A 17,045-nucleotide genomic window follows, 5' to 3' on the forward strand; every position below is an offset into this window, starting at 1 on the left:
AATGACTATGCTCCAAAATCCAATGGCCTCAAAAGAGAGCATGGAGAAGGAAATTATGGGCACCTAGTGCAGCTATAGCAAAGATGCCAGAGCAGCAATGCTGATTTTTGGGTCGTTTTACAAAACACCAAGTTCACAGTGGTAGAACCACAAAAGCTGAAAGGATCGGTGAGAGACAATGGGCAGCTCTCCCTTTCTAAGGTGCCATTTCAGGCTCTCTGTAGATACATCATTATGTCACCTATAGTGCACCTTGTTCCAGAGGTGGTAGTGTTAGAAAAAAAACAGTTTTATTTAAATAAGAACTGAGATCCTAGAGCCCAACTCTGCAGCATGTTGCAAAGTCCATGACTGCAATATTTTATCGTCTGTGGTGCACAGTCTGTAATCACGTGGTTGTAGCTGACTGCGTTGTGCTTGTGGCTAATCTAAGAAACTGCCCGCCCCCTCGATCGGCCTGCCCTGGCAGGAGAGGACCCTCCTGCTGTTGCGCGAATGGAGGGTGATGGTAAGGTGAAAGATGAGGGTGGAAGAGGAGGAAAGGTAGGAAGGCAAGAACAGGCAGGTAGAAGGGAACTAAACAAGGTGAAATCAGTTGTGGAGAAATTTGATGGGGTGAGGCAAAGGAAGAAAAACGCCTGTCGTGATCAGGCGAGACGTGGATGATACAATGACCCTGTTAAAGCACAGTTGTGCACCCCAAATGCAGTAAGAAGCCCTGTCTGACTCTTCTCTCCTTATCACAGCCGCCAAGCTGCCTACAGAACAGGAGCATCGTCTTCCAGTCCGAGGCTCTTCCCACGTGCCGACAGCTGCCGCAGAAGCCCCGAGCCTGTTTCATTGTGGACTTGGACCTTCTGGGACAAAATCATTTCAAAGAGGGTGCTCATTTCTGAAAGGAAAGTGCTGGCCAGTCTTGTCCCAGCGGCATTTGAGTCAGACCCAGCACCTTTGCCGAAGGTTTCAAAGGTCCTTGGTTTCTCCTGCCTTGCAGCTTCCTCGTCCTGAGGTGAATGCGGAGAGTCAGGGGAGAAGACGTTGTCCTTGTAACTACTGGTGAGCGGCAAGGAGAGCCGAGCCACCCATGCTGGGTCAGCAGCCGTCAGCCTCTTGAGAGCCAGCTCTGGAGGGAGTGAAAACAAGAACTGTTGGTGAGACGTGGAGTGGACAAGACCACAGGAGAGAAAACAACCAAAAAAAAAAAAAAAAACCAAAGCAAGCAAGCAAGAAAAAAAATATATTGAGAAATGAGGAGACTTCCTGAAATCAACTGTAAGATGACTGATTGTAAACAGGTCTAGAGATAAGCTGCCAGCAGCACCATTCAAACCAGCAGCTTAAAAAAAAAACCCCAAACAAACTAGAACAGGTTTAAAACTACTGGGGGTTTTGTGATTATTTTTTTTTTAAACTATAATAACCATTAGGATCACTTTGCTTTCTCATTTGTTGCAGCCTCAAGTGGCACTTCACTAAATGGTTAGCAAAGCCAGAGAAAATGAGGGTTTAGGACTGACTAAAGGGGAGACTTTTCCAACAATAGAAAGCTTTCAAGGGGGAATTATCAGACAGAAAGGAGGTCTCTAGTGGACTTCCCTTAAGGGTCACCCTAGGGTGGGAATTTGCTGCTAAGCAGGCATATTGAGTCTGAAAAGAAACGGGTTATTACAAAAACAATAACAGAAGTAGAATTAAATTCTGGATTATAAAATGCACAGCTGGGTGGTTGAAGACTAGTAACAAAAAATTGAGCTATAAAGTTGTTCATCAATTGGAAACAGATGAGGAGCAGTGGGAGCCTGGTGTGGGTGTTGGCTGCAGGCTCGTTAATGTACCAGTAATGGGATTCTGCCCCGAAATGGGCAAATGAAATCAGACAATGTGTTGGTCAAGGTATTCCCTGTCGGCATGAAGACATATCCATGGTATTGTTACTAGGTCTGGTGAGATGCGATCAGGAGTATTACATACAAATCTGATTATCCGTCTGTAGGAAAGGGGCTCTGAAATGACAGAAGCGCGGAGGAAACTATTGAGATGAAAAGAGGAGCGAGTCCAAGCTTACGTGATGGAGACCCCAAGAGGTAGGGGGTTGCTTAGCCTACAGAAGCAAACGCTCACTGGGGATCTGACTGCAACCTGTCATTATTTTGATGAGATAAGCACCGACAAAGGAAATCTTTATGCTTAAAATAGTGTTGGCAAAAGAAGAAGTGATTATAACTGTCCCTGAATAGACATATTAAAGGAAGGACCCCATAGCAGGGTGAGCCTGGAATAGCTTCCTCGTCAGACGGCAGGAAAGGAAACGGGGGTTCTTGTTTTTAAGGTAGAGCTTTGCAGTTGGTAAACAAGACTCCGTGATGTGGTGCACAGACGCTGCCTTCCAGCCTCGCGTTGCTTCGTTTCCACAGCGGGACCTAGAAATACTGGGAGGTTTGAAGCGACCACCGGGTTTGTGAAACACTGAGAGTCAGAAAGCAACAAAACAAATAACTGGTGTCCGGTAACAAAACACCAAATAGCACAACAGTTCCAATCAGGTGGCAAGAGCTGGTGTTGTTATAATAATTATGTGGCTCTGACTTATAAAGTGACCTCCGGAAGGAGGGTCCCCATGCTCCTGCACTTGTGCTGCTTCCAGGAGATAATCAATACCCTGCCGCAGCCTGGGACGCACGGTCCTCAGTCAGCGGCTAGTCAGTCACTGAAACTAGTCTTCTTCCTCAGCCAACTAAGAAATAAGTCCTTTTTCCCTGAAAAACAACTGTGTTCTGGGATGGGATGGGGGTGAGGGCTGGGATTCAAACCTGATGAGGAGAGAAGGGCAGGTACTTGGATTTCATTTCAGCTGAAACCCCAAAATTCTTTTGTATTGCTTAACTTCCAGGATTTCTTTCTGCAAGCCCGGTATTTTCTTTCAGTCGCAGCAACTGTTCCTTAGGAGATCTCCCAAGCCTGCTCATGTCCCAGATTTTTGCTCCAAAGCATCCACAGTTCTCTGGTCCTCCGTCTGTGAGAAGCCACTGCATTCCCTGAATACGCTGATGCTTCAGCTCTAGAGCAGAGCACAACAGCAGCGTGCTCGCTGCGGGGAGGGCTGAGACGCTGTACCTGATGGTCCTGTGACCATGAAACCTTATATGTAGGTATGTTTAATTTGATCAATAACTCTTTACTGCCTTATTTTAATGCTGTTTGGGGCTGGGGTTTTTTGTTGTTGTTTTTATAATGAATAAAGTTATATCTCTCATCTGCTGCTGTGAACACTGTTTCACTGGTGGGGGATAGGTGTTAATAGACAGTGCTGAGAGTTCAGCCCGTGGCTCGACGCTCACAGCGTAAACAACCCAGAAAGATGGCTGGGACAGATTCCTCCTCCAGTTCTCTCCCCCTCCGCTGCGAATAGCACAAAGACCCAGACAGCCTCAGCCAGCTGTTAACGATACTCCTGAGCACAAGCAATGCTTCCTTCCTCCCTCTCTCAGGATGCAAGTCCACTTCTCTGTTTGTGTTTGGGAGAGGAGGAAGGAATCCAGCGGCTCCGTCGCCTTTTCGGGAAGGTCTGGGCTCACGGTTAAGGTTGTTTTTCACCGCTGAAATGGGGCAGCCTCTTTTGTCACGGCCGGCACTGCTGCATGGGCAGGAAGCCACACTGGCAGAGCCTCAGCATGCAGCACTGGTGTTCACTCTGATATTCCAGTAATTTGGTAAAAAGGTTGGGTTTAGGTTTGTTTTGGTTTTTTTTGAAATCCAGGAAGCATGGGAGATGGCACTTCATGGATATGCCTGGCCATAACACAGATTTTCTAGGATGTTACCTGTCTGGGCAGGACTGGACCCAGACAGATCTGCTAAGCAGGTCCACCAGTCCCTTTACTGGGACCAGTGCATGTCAGTACACCCGTGGGACGGAGCTGGGCAGCCTGATTGCTCCCTCCTCTTGGCTGCAGGACCTTTAAATCTGAGGAAGCTTGCAGCTCTTGTTTCACCCAACCTTTCCTTCATTTGCTCCTTACTAGAATAAAAGGGCAGGAAGGCAAACGGAGAGAAGCAGCGTGGTTCTCCATCTAAGCAAGAGCACAGAAAACACCCAGCACTGGAATTAAAACCACCACAGCAGCAAACCTCAACGAGTTCCTCTTGCTGTGGAGGAACACAGAGGCTCCACAATGAAATTTCTGCTACAGGACGTGAGTCAGCCCAACTCTTTCAAATTGAAATGCCAGTAGAGGAGATTTTTTAGAACAAATCAATAAAAGGAACATGTAGAAAATGTCAGGCCCAGATGGTATTCACCCTGGAGTGCTAGAGGAACTCAGATATGAAATTGCTTGGTTTATTAACTACTGTTCGTTAACTACTGCTTCAAATGAATACGGTATCAGAGGAAGGGAAGGTAGAAATTGTGACTTGAGTTTTTAAGCGCATGAAGGTGAATCTAGTGCAGGCAGATTCATAGAAATCATTATACACAAGACTCAGCAGATGTCCGAGTACCTGCTATTTGGACAAGAACTGACGTGACATTTGCAAGGTGGGGAAATGCAGTTTGCAAATTTGTTGGCATCTTTGGATAGGGTAGATGAAGAGTCCTGGTTGACAGGACTTGCAGAAGAACACCAGCCAGGCTCGCATGGGACCTGAGCTGTCCCTGAATTAACATCCAGGTTCTGTTGGGGACTAGGATGTGTTAAAAGCTGGGAAGCGAGGGTAGAATAAATAATCATCCCCACAAAGGGAGGTCATTAGTGGAGTCCCAGAGTATCCATTCAATATTGTGATAAATGACATGGAGAAGTGGTGGCGTTGGTGTTGACTCCACTAAAACACCCAATGACAAAAGCAGAGGGGGGTTGCCGAAGGACCTGATAATACTGAGTGGTGGGAGCAAAAAGTGGCTGGTGGGTATCTGTGTCACCAGCTGTTGGATAATTGTCACAGGGAACGACACACCATGTACTGATGACTCTCCCACTAGGCAGAGGGATTTGGGAGTCACCATGGACAGCCTGGTGACAGAGCTCAGCATGGAGCTTGGGCGGGAAAGGAATGAAAAACAAACCAGAAGACCTCCTTATACCACCAGTGTAGATGTAGCCTAAACACTGCACGATTCTGATCACCACGTCTCAATAAAGATTAAAAACTAAAATTAATAACAGGTTGATCACAGGACATGAGACTGGACTAGTACAGCCTAGTAGAAGTAGGAGCCTGATGGGGCTCAAAGGGTACATAACATCTTGAGGGACTTGAGAAGGACAACTCTTCACCTTTCTCACTCTGCATGGACTAGGAGACCATGAAACGAAGGGGCTCAGGTCAGCACAAGACGCGGTTCACATGGTGCATAGTTAAACTGGACTTCACCCCAACGCAACAACAGAGGTCAACCTCACAAGTCAACTCAACAACAGCAGATACATCCGTGGGAGGAGATATCTACCAAGAGTGATTAAACACATGAAAAAATCCAACATGAAGCTCAGCAAGTCCCTTTGCTGTAAACTGCCTGGTACCAACAGCATAGCATGATCCATACATACTGTCCCAAGCATCTGCCATTGTCAGAGACACCTCAGGAGATGAGATGTCCCCTGGCTTGCTGCAGGCCAGCCAGTTTTATCTTCTGAATGGGGTTAAGTGTGTTATTTGAGGATATCCCACTGCTGGAGCCCCCCACCAGCCCCAGCGTGCTCCCCGTAGCGAGGCCACCTCACCTGCTTGTGGCTCCAGGAGGGTCTCCAGCTCCTCTCCCACCAGCTGCTGCACAGAGAGCTCAAACCCGCTCTCCGAATCGCGGTCCTCTGCCTCGCTCTCGCCGTGCCCGCTGTCCTTCGTGCTCAGGCAGTCAGTGTCCAGCCCCGCAGCCCTGCGAGGGGGCCAAAGCACTCAAAGTCACTCTTCAACCCTTAGCACAACCCTGCCCCACCGATCACTTTGAAGGTGGTTGTCTTTATCCCAGAGGTGGGGTGTGGGCATCCTCTTGGTGCATCATTCACAGTACTGAAGGCATAATCATTTCAGTCCCGGCCAATTAATGAGTTTTGGATTTGGGATGTCTTTTAAAAAAAAAAAACAAACACATGAAGAAAAGCACTGGGATCAGGAGCACCATGGGCCCTCTGAAAAGTGGGCCCCAGTTGGGTGCTTGAGCTACACGTGGGGTTGCTCCACATTTCTTGCCCGAGATCCTGAGCAATCAAGGGAGCTGCTGGCTCTTCCCCGTGAATTCGGAGGAGCTGCCCTCATGCAGGACCAAGCGAGAAACATCACAGCCCAGCCCTGCCCCTGCAGCCCCAGAGCAGCTCTCCTCCTCCTCCATCCTCAGCAGATAGAGATGGTGATGAGAAAGGTGGAGAAAGCTGTGCCTGCCTATGGCCTGGGCAGGTGGGGACAGAGAGGACATAGCGAAGCAGTGATGAAGTCCTGGAGCCTTCACCCAGAGATGTCAACAGTGTAATTTAATGGGAACACCATAGAGTTTGTCTCTGGGAATGTCTTCAGCACACAGCTAGGGTATCTCAATCCTTCCCATCCCTGCTAGCAGCATCTCCCTCACTAACCTCCTAGCCCTGGGGACAGACGCCCCAAACTCATGTAAACGGGCAACAGCACCTCTAAGCAAGTACCCAGAGCTGTGAGAAAAATGCATCTTTGTCCTGCTGCTGCCTCCAAAGCTGGGACCTTCTGTGCTTATGAGTTCACCTTCCCATTGCACTTGAACGCATCAGTGTTCCCCTAAGCAAGGACAAGCAGATGGTTCGTGGCCATGGAGGAGCTCAGGTGACTATGGAAGGAGCTGCCGAAGGAGCTGCCAAAGGTGCTCCAGGAAGGGGGCAAAGAGCAGCCCTAGGAGGTAGCTGGATATTATCAGGGAGCCAGGACCAGATGAGCTCAGCCAACCCCTGAAGGGAGGACCTTCCTCCCCAGTCTCAGGATGAGATCTTGCCTTGTGTGTCTGCTGCCCTGGTGCCTTCTGCCCTTGGAAGCTGTTGGGACCAGTGGGACTGAAGCAGAGGCAGCAGAGACGCAGGGGAAGGGGGCGTGGGGACGGGACGGGCTGAGAGCCAGCCTTACCTGCTGCCGTTCTTGGCCGTGTACTTGTTTCCCCTGTGGTTTGTTTTGGGCTGGAACTGGCCCTGGTGCAGCAGGGAGAGCAGCTGGGAGATTTGCTGTAAGGCAGGAAAAGCCTGTTGAGCCCCAGCGGTGGCCACTCAAGCTGCTTCCTGCCAGGACGTCCCCTCCAACCCCCCCCGGCCTTTTTATAGCGTTTCCTCCTCCTGCAGATGGTTCAGCATCCCCACGCCGGGGGGGAAAAACAAGCAGCCGGGCAGCCCACCTGGCCCCAGCGCTTCCCCTGCGCCGTCTCTGCCGGCCGTTCCCTGCCCACACCACTCCCCGGGTGAAGCAAGCACTGGGTTGTCCCCTTCTCCCCGTGACAGCCATCCTCCACCCCCAGCTCCCAGGGTGTCCTGGTGGGTGTGGGGACACCCTGCCCGCGTGGTGGAGTGGCCGTTCATCCTACCCAGACCCTACTGCTGGGGCACCTCTGCCCAGGGCTGGGAGTAGAGACCAACTAAAGACCACTAGGTTGCACATTCCCACCAAAAGACCATCAGGTTGTACATTCCCACCACCCCAGGGTGTGCAAGACCTGGGCAAGGAAGGATTTGGGGAAGGATGGGGCGGGGAAGGGGGTTGTCCACACCTCCAGCAACATGCAGGGCATCTCCTACCTGCACTGGCGGTGACTCCATCGCAAATTCCCCAGTGGGGCTCTGCTCAGCCAGTGCCACCAGCGACAGCCGGACCAGGCTCCTGAGGATGTGCTGGTGGGGCTGGGGCTGCCCAGGTCCCCCAGTACCCACGGGCTGGTTGGGTGGCAATGGGGGCTCTCCCATGGGCCCCTGTGGTGGCTTCACCAAGCTCTTGCAGTGCGTTGGTGCATCCGAGGGGCTCGCAGCCTCTTTCGCTGAATTTTTTGGTCTGTGGGGCTGGCAGGGCCGGCGCTGCAGGATGGGCAGGTTGAAGGTCCCCTGCTGCTCATCTGAGTCCTTTTGGGTCCTCTGATTTCTCAGGGTCCTGTAGAGAGTAGGGGTGAGGTGGAGGGGAGCCTGTGGGGAGCCCCCTGGTGCAGGGGCAGCTGTGCCGGGCAGATCCTCCTGGCAGGGACGGGGGGGCTCAGCCTCCCGGGGCCGGCCCCGGAGCAGTGGGACGAGGTGGATGTCCGTCTTCTGGATCTGCCTGTGTGGCTTCTTGAGCTGCTGCTGCCTGTGAGCATCCTCTGCCTCCCTGCAGTTGTAGGCCATGCCGTCCTTCTTCTCCTTCTTACGCAAAGACAGGGTTAAAGCCAAAAGGAGAAGGAACCCTCCCAGGAGAGCAGCCAGGCAGATAATGACCACCACGGATGGGCTCAGCCACCTGGGATCCTGGGCTGAGATTTTGGAGAATGCCCCGTGATGCCGGAAAACTAAGCGGACCCGGGCCAGGGTGTGCAAGGGGGTGTCCCCCTCATCGCTCACCCGGACCACCAGCTCCCGCTCGCTGCCGGCAAGGCTGCTGGCATTGCTGGTGTTGAGGAAGACCTGCCCCAAGAGAGGGTCCAGGATGAAGAGCCCAGCATCATCCCCACCCACCAGATCGTACCGGAGAGCCCCGTTGATGCCGGAGTCCACATCCCTGGCCGTGATGGTGAAGAGGAAGGGAGTGGTGGCACATGACACAAGTGTTGCATTGGTGACTGCTGCAGTCCCTTGGGTGCTCCCGTTCCCAGGCACCACCCAGAAGCACCCTGTCTCCGCATTGACCAGGACAGAGATTGTGGCTGCGCCTCCCACCAGTGCTGGCGTGGTGATGATGGGTGCATTGTCGTTCCGGTCAAGCACAGCAAGCCTGATGGAGACGTTGGATGCCAGCTTGGGGTAACCACCATCCTCTGCGGTCACCAGGAACTCCAGGCTCCTCACCTGCTCGTAGTCAAAAGGTTGGAGGGCAAAAACATCCCCAGTGGTGGGGTCAATTGAGACCAGACCTGAAGCAGGGGAGTCCAAGATGCTGTAGGTGATTTCCCCATTGAAACCCAGGTCAGGGTCAGTGGCACGGACGGTGAGCAAGAAGGCAGGTGCTTTGCTGTTCTCAGCAACAGCAACCTCATAGGTGGCCTTCTCGAAGGAGGGGGCATTGTCATTGACATCACTGATGCAGATAGTGAGGTGCTTCAGCACTGCCAAGGAGAGGTCACCCTGGTCCCGTACCACCAACGTCAGGTTGTACTCGGCACGCAGCTCCCTGTCCAGAGTGGCATTGGTCATCAGCACAAAGCTGTGGGTGTTGGTCCTCTTCAGCCTGAAGTGCTCGTACCCTTGACTGAGGGAGCAATGCACTTGCCCGTTGCTTCCCGAATCGGGGTCACTGGCTGTCACCAGAGCCACGAAGCTGTCTTTGGGGAGGGCTTCGGAGAGCACGGGCACCCGCGCGGCCCAGGTGACATGGACATCAGGAGCATTGTCATTGACATCCAGGACTTTGACCAGGATCTTGCAGTGTGCTGGGATGGGGTTGGCACCCAGGTCCCGGGCTTGTACATCCAGCTCATAGGCATGGGTTTCCTCATAGTCCAGCGGGTGTTTCAGGATGATGCTGCCCGTGCGGGCATCGATGCCAAAAGTGCTCAGCACCTCCGGGGGTGCGTGCTTGCTCAGGCTGTACTCAATCTCCCCATTGGGACCCTGGTCGGGGTCGGTGGCCGTGACCGTCACGAGGAGGGTCCCGGGCAGAGCATCCTCCCGAACCTCGACTGTCAAAGAGCTCTCTGCAAAGACGGGACTGTTATCATTGGAGTCAAGGACAATGACTTTAATTAAAGCAGTACCTGATTTTGGTGGCTCCCCGTGATCAGTGGCTGTCAGCACGAGATCGAAGGACGAGTGCATCTCCCGGTCCACTTCTTTAACCATGACGAGCTCCGCGTGTCTCGTCCCATCAGAGCCGGAGATGACCTCCAGAGCAAAGTGCTCGCTGGGGGAGAGGGCGTAGGAGCAGCGAGCGTTGGGGCCAGCATCAGCGTCCAGGGCTCGGTCCAGTGGGATTCGTGTCTGCAGGGATGCACTCTCTGACATCTCCAGCTCCAGCTCGGGCGTGGGGAACCGCGGCGCATTGTCGTTGATGTCCAGCACTTGAACCTCCACGTGAATCAGAGCCACGTTTCGGGCAGCCAGCACATCGAATGAGACCCAGCAGGGTTCACTGTGCCGGCACAGCTGCTCCCTGTCCACCCGCCCAGCCGTGCTGAGCACCCCGTCCCCACTCCCCACATGCAGCGGGAACTTCACAGGGGTCTCCATCAGCTGGAAGGTATCTGCTGTTTCACCACTCTCACCCCCCTCGAAGTGCTCGGCCAGTGTCCCTATCACTGTTCCCGGCGGCACTTCTTCAAACACCCGGTACTGCACTGTGAAGGTGGCCACCTCCTGGGCATCGGCAGAGAGGAAGAGGTACCACCACAAGGCTGGGAGGTGGAGAGCGGAGCGGCTCAGCAGCAGCATGCTGCTGGCGAAGCCCACCGCCCCACTGCCCCGGCACGCTGCCGCGGGCTTGCCTGCCTGCCGCCGCATACCCAAATGGTCCTTACGGTGATCGCAAGTCCTCAGCATCGTCTCCCATCCCCAAGTCCCATAGGCGCCAGCCACTGGTTGGAAAGGAGAAACGGCGAGCGAGTCCTGCTGTTGTCCCCCACACCGCCATCGCTGGGGGACAGCCAGGAGAGCCAGCTGCTCCCCGGGCTGCAACACTCAGCCCAGAGCGGAGGGGACCGTCACCACCACAGCTTCAGCTGGGGAGCAGTGTCCAGCCAGCCGGGACGGGGCTGGGAGGTGGACCAGCCGTGTTTCCTCTGGAAACCCCACCTACAGGAAAAGGGAGGACCGGGCTGGTACAATGCCTGGGTTGGGTGGGGGATCGTGGGGGTGTGGAAGTACCCACAGTTTCCAACCTGCAGGGACCATCACCGCTGCCTGCTGCCACCTGCAAAACATATTTTACAGGAGGATTCCTGCAGAGAGTCCCCAACCCATCTGCAAAGCCTCACGCGCTTCAGGAAGGTGTCTGCAAGGACCAGCGATGACGGGCTTCTGCTCTCACATTAACCCAAAGACTTGTTCCCCACACTGTTAGATTTCTGACTTTCTTTGATCTATTTTCATTTTGTCTAAGCCCCCGCTCCTCGCTCTGCCTTTTGCTGTCGGTTTTGAGGGCGATGTGCCCGTGTCACCTTTTCCAGCATACGGCTGTTGATTATGTCACTGCTTCATTTTCATCTGGACACACCAAAACGAGCTAATGAATCACTGGGAGAGCTGCCACGTCAAACACAGGGAGGCGGGCATGAGGGAAGAAAGGATGCTCTGGCAGATGTGAGCTGTGTCCTGCCAGGCCTCTCCCCATCCCCTACGTCTGTCTGTCCTGGCCAACTCCCCGCTGACTCTTGGCACATGTGCTATCCCCAACTTGGCTCTGCTTTGATACCCCCAGTGTCACACCTCACCCAGCACTGATTTTGCACCACCAAATCCCTTCTTAGCCTTATTTCAGCATCTGACCCAGAGCCCCCACCTTTGAGCAGCCGACGTGATGCTGCACGGCCGTACCAGCCGCTCACTGCCCAGATGTGCACACACGCGTGCACACACAGGTAACGCAGCCCAAAGGTGTTTCATATATTCCTCCTAAGCAGGCGGGGAAGCCCAGCGACCCCAAGCTGGGCTGTACTGTGGGTCTCAAGGTGGTTGGAGGCATTCAGGACAGTCATTGCAGAACTTTCCCTGGCTGTTACGGAGAGCGGAACATCCTCGTGGTGTGGTTTGAGTCCCACCAGCCACATCATCTTCATCTTGGCCCCCACGTCTACCAGGCAGCCTCCAGCAGCCCTGCTGCTGCAGCCCTGCCCAGCTTGCCCCTCTCCTCCTGCTTTTCCAGCCTTGATGGGCACCCCCTATACCCTCCTCCCTCCCTGTTGCCCTCTCAGTGCCGATTCTCCCAGTTGAGGCTCCCCATCGCCTGCATCCCTGCTCTCATCGATTTTCTTTACTATGGTAAATTTTAATGCCACAATGAACAGCAGAAGCCGTTTCACCCCAGGTAGGTTAGTGCCACCACTCAGCACGCCCGGAGGAAGGGATGGTACAGCTCGGCCATGGCAGGAGACCCAGTGCTATTCCTGTGCTCGGCCCCAGCTCCAGGTGACCTTTGCCAAGTCATTTCCCCGCTTTGTGCTCTCGCTTCCTCCTCAGCTGAGCAAAGCCAGCCCGTGGGCTCTCCCGGAGGGATGCTCTCCTGCTCAGAGCTGCGGATGGAGAAGCGGATGTCTCCCATCCCCGTGCCCTGCTTTCAGGTTGGGGGGGTGGTGGGAAGGCTGCTTCCTTCTGGGGGGAGCCTCATCCTGCCACCTCCCTTTTTTTACGCCTTTCCTTTTCAGGGATGGAGAGGAAGAGAACTGCACTGAAATATCTCCAAGGAAAGGAAATAAATATTATGCCAGAGAACCGTGGGGGTTCCCCCAAAGAGCCCTGCAAGACGTATCCTTCTCCCCATCACCTCCCAAGCCATGTGCAGAACAAGCCAACCTCACCAAGTGTCCCACATTGAACCCGACACCAGCACCCACTTGGTGCGGCCCCTGCCCCACTAGCCGGAGTGAGGATGCCCCTTTAGGCTGGCTGCAGCCCCAAACTGCTCCTTTTTCTCCCCAAAGGCAGGGAGGCAGATGGGATTTTGAGCACCAGTTTGCTCAGCCACCATAGGGAAAGGCTGAGGTGATGGTCCCAGCGCTGGGAGAAGTCATAGTCACTGAGACGAGGGCTGTGACCCCCTCCTGAGCACTGTCCCCCCCACCAGCTGTGCTGTCCCCAGTCTGGCTGTACAGATACTGGTGTCAGATCTGGACTGCCCAGGAGGAAAGGAGCTGGAGGAGCTAATGCATTAATTATTATGATGCTTCAGGAATAAATCCCTGTAGACTAGACCTGTGCCCCCGAGCCATCAGGACAGGAGCAGTTTGTGGGGAGGACGGCTGCAGGACGCTGCAAAAGCATTGCTGAGCTGCAGACCACACTGGCCACATCTTGGTGGGAAATGCAAAGTAATGCTAACAAAGAAAGTGGAAGAGAAACACGGGGTTGAGCTGAGACTTGCCAGAAGCACAAAGAGCAAAATAAGATCAGGTGCTAAACACAAAACATGTCTCCTCCCATTTCCTGTTCACCACAGGCTGGGTTCCACCATTGCAGGTGCTCCAAGACCTTCACAGACAATGTTGTGCCTACGAACATAAAATATCTCCCCTAGGAGGTTGGCTGCACCTAAAACCTTTCACTTAAAGCTTAGAAAGGACATCAGTTATGTTCAGGTATTGCAGTAGTACTCAGCAGCTTCTGCATGATGCTATTAGTGCCCAAAGCAGATGTAAATGCTATTTTCTGGTGTGAAAATCTAGTTCCTCTGAAGCTCAGCAGCTCTCCAGGCTCCAGAGCAAGGCATGGACACAGGGGACACCCCAACCTCCCAGGGGTGCAGAGCTGTACTCGAGGTACTACGCACTCACCATCCACCACATGGCAGAGAACAGCCTGACCACGTTATTTCGGGCTCCACTGCACAGCTGGAGGTCTTCAAATTTTTGTTTGTCATTTTGGGTTGACTTGGTGTTAGCTGGGAACCTCAAGCTGTGCCGCATCACCGGCAGGGTGCATAGGGCAGCATAAAAATGAGAAGGGAAGAGAAATTTAGGGTGCTTAGGGCTTACCGTATCCTGTGGACCATTCAGGGGAGCAGGACTTGGTCTCATCTCTGCTCTACAGCTGCTCTGTGGGGTGGGAGATGGTGTCTGTGGGTCAGGACACAGAGGCCATAGACAGCAGATGCACCCCAAGGTGGGACGCTCTCTTCCAGATTCAGCTCCGTAGCTCAGAGCACCATCCTCAGCTGCAAATGTAGATGGAACAAGTAAAAGCATGACTACTTCTCACCAGCTGGTGCCCTTACACCAGGGATCATGCTTTTTTTTCCTCAACTGTTCCACTTTTCAGCCCTTCAGAGACAGACTTTGTTTCTCTAGAAGTGCCACTCCCTTTTCAGCAGAAAAAAATATGTTTCCTCAATCCACCTCTGTGCATTAGGAGCTGGGTGCAGGTGCGCAAGGTGGCCTAGGACCTGCCCCATCGTCAGCCGCCTGCAGGGATTGAGGAGGCTCTTGGAGGATGCAAATCTGCAACAGGTGGATGGACCTTCTCTCAGGGGGCCTTGGCTCTCCCTGTGCTCATCTTCTCCATAAAATCAGAACGTGACACTGGCTGAAAGTGACCTCCACATGCCACCTCTTCCAGCCTCCCACCCCAGCCAGGTCCCAGGACTTCATCCTTCATCACAGTGAAGACTCAGAATCATAGAATCATCTAGGTTGGAAGATACCTTGAAGATCATCAAGTCCAACCATTAACCTCACACTGCCAAACCCACCAGTAAACCATGTCCCTCAGCACCACATCTGCCCAACTTTTAAATACCGCCAGAGATGGTGACTCCACCACTGGCCTGGGCAGCCTGTTCCAATGATTGATAACCCTTTCAGTGAAGAAATTTTTCCCAATATCCAATCTAAACCTCCCCTGGAGCAACTTGAGGCCGTTCCTTCATGTCCCATCGCCTGTTCCTTGGGAGCAGAGACTGACCCCCCCTTGCTACCTCCTCCTTTCAGGGAGCTGTGGAGAGCGAGAAGGTCTCCCCTCGGCCTCCTCTTCTCCAGGCTGAACACCCCCAGTTCCCTCAGCTGCTCCTCATCAGACGTGTGCTCCAGACCCCTCACCAGCTCCGTTGCCCTTCTCTGGACACACTCCAGCCCCTCAGTGTCTTTCTTGTAGTGAGGGACCCAAAACTGAACACAGCACTCGAGGTGGGACCTCACCAGTGCCAAGTACAGGGGGACCATCACCGCCCCGGTCCCACTGGCCACACTATTCCTGCACACACCCTCCTCCAGCAACACCTTCCTCACGCTGAAGAGCCCCAAAACCAGGCACATCCCTCCAAACACAACCTCAGCCCCAGCTGCGCCCTCACCCACGTCGGAGAGAGGCAGGACTCGGTCGCTGCCTGCTGCCCTGCCTGCACTGCCTGCAGTGGGCTGCCTCCACCGCCAGAGCCCACTGCCGCTCCGCGCTGGCGCTGCCGCCGGCCCCGGCGGGGCCCAGGGAAGCCACCGAGGTCTCAGGCAAAGTGGCGAACCTCCGACCAGGGGGTCTCTGCCCACCCTCACCCCGGGGCAGAGGGGCCGCTGGGGCTCAGCTGGCCCCCAGCCCTGCAGGGAGGCACCGAGGGATGATGGTGATGATGCATCCTTCATCCATCCTCAGCTGAGCCTCAGGAGACCATCCTCAATTTTAATTTAAAATTTTATTTATTTATTTATGCACAATTTTAGGCAACCCTGCACCATCCCAAGCAGGGATAGATAGCCTGCAAGGCCATCTATAAACCCCTGCTTTAATGCAGGTGCTCCCCCTTGCAGCAGGTGAACACCCTAATTAGGAGGGAAATAAAAAGAGATGCAGGTAATCCCTAATCAGGGTAGAGTTAACGTAGTTGGTTTGGTTGTGTGTGGGTTTTTTTTTTGGTTTTTTTTTTTTAAGAAGGTTCCTAAGGTGGCAACCTGGTTTTGAGCAGGCAACCAGCTGCAAAATCCCTGCAAGCTCCTGCTTGCTGTGCTCTGGGAGCTCCCCTGTGTAAAGGATGTGATAAGGAGAGTTATTGTGGCACTGCATTTGTAAAAAGATTATTGTTAAGGAGGGGAAGAAAGTTATAAGTGAAATAAATTGGAACAAGCTCAGTGTTTGAATAGAGAATAATAATGTTATGCTAATTTGCCTGTGCAGCCTCCGCCACTGGAGAACCTGAATGTATTTTATAAAGCATTGTGCTACAAAGAGCGATCCTATACGTGGATAGCAGTAGAGTTGGCTAAATAAAAAAGAGGAGAATCTGTAAAAATGCCATTTTATTGTGTAGGAGAGAGCAATGAGAAGCAGAGTTGAGCTATTACCCTTGGTGTCCTTCTGGAGGAGAAAGCTGGCAAAAGATTGTTGCTTGCTTATACGATCTAGTTTGCAATTATGAGTCTTACAGTAAGTTTTTTTTCCTGTATTTCAAAAGGTTATATCTAAATATCTGTTTGCAAATGAAATAAATGGAAAAAATCCTGAAGGCCAGAACTTCAATACCAGACCTTTAAGGCAAAGGTCAGATAGGAGAAAGGGTCGCTGACAGCTGCCGGACTGGGCTGGAAGGATCAGAGCACAGGACCACTGGTGGGGGAAGCTGGAGCCCTGTCAGCACCACCATTCCCTGCCAGTTTTGCTTGCTTCTCATTTGACAACCTGCAATACGTGAGCAATGGCAAGGCGTTCAGCAGCGGTGGGGTTTCCCCGGCTCCTCCGCTGTATAAGTGATAGATCCAGGCCACAGCATGCCGTAACCTAAATCAGACCTTTACGAGTCCCCAGCGGCTGCAAATCAATGAGTTCTAGTAATAATCACCCATTTTATCTTTCTCTTTATTAATATTTAGGCGGTTTTAATCTTTTCTTTGCAAACACAATGTTTCCCTCTTGCGGTTGGCCTTCAGTGGGAGCTGCCACGAAAGCTCCTGTTTCTCCAATGAAAGACTTTGTCTTGAGCTGCTCCCTGGCCTGAGATGACGCAGCCCTTAAAGCCGGGTGACGGCTCCACCAGTCCACCCTGAACAGGTGACACCATCTCAGCAGTGTCCCCAAGACATGGAGTGACCAGTCGGGGTACCACAATGCAGATACGGTGATGGTTGTGAGGGGGTTTCTTAAGCTCATAGACCGAGCCCTCACCCTTGGCGCGGGTAACCACCTGGATTTTCACAACCTACCACTGCCGTTTAGAGAGATGTCCCTGGGAAGCTGGTGCTTTTTAATTAGGGATGTAAAAATTGAAAAATAAGCCCTGTGTTGTCACGCAAAGGG

General features: G+C 53.0%; 1 protein-coding gene across 1 annotated transcript; it reads right to left on the reverse strand.

Moving 5' to 3' along the window:
- Nucleotides 1–748: 748 nt before the first annotated feature.
- Nucleotides 749–10,619, reverse strand: PCDH12 (protocadherin 12). The gene is made up of 4 exons (XM_009880714.1): nt 7,743–10,619; nt 7,084–7,178; nt 5,724–5,875; nt 749–1,123 (listed from the first exon to the last, which is right to left on the reverse strand). The coding sequence occupies exons 1-4, from the start codon at nt 10,617–10,619 to the stop codon at nt 759–761; spliced, it is 3,489 nt and encodes a 1,162-aa protein (XP_009879016.1). The 3' UTR covers nt 749–758.
- Nucleotides 10,620–17,045: the final 6,426 nt, after the last annotated feature.

This window comes from Charadrius vociferus, unplaced genomic scaffold (assembly GCF_000708025.1).
Source record: "Charadrius vociferus isolate BGI_N301 unplaced genomic scaffold, ASM70802v2 scaffold822, whole genome shotgun sequence".
Lineage (NCBI taxonomy): Eukaryota > Metazoa > Chordata > Aves > Charadriiformes > Charadriidae > Charadrius > Charadrius vociferus.

What these genes read in the sequence shown, in the direction of transcription:
- PCDH12 (XM_009880714.1), bottom strand. Translation starts at nt 10,619, where the DNA reads ATGCGGCGGCAGGCAGGCAAGCCCGCGGCAGCGTGCCGGGGCAGTGGG. An exon ending in TGGAGTCACCGCCAGTGCAG is followed by an intron (nt 7,179 to 7,742) that starts GTAGGAGATGCC and finishes CCTGCCTTACAG; the next exon opens with CAAATCTCCCAGCTGCTCTC. An exon ending in ACGGCCAAGAACGGCAGCAG is followed by an intron (nt 5,876 to 7,083) that starts GTAAGGCTGGCT and finishes GCCCCCTCGCAG; the next exon opens with GGCTGCGGGGCTGGACACTG.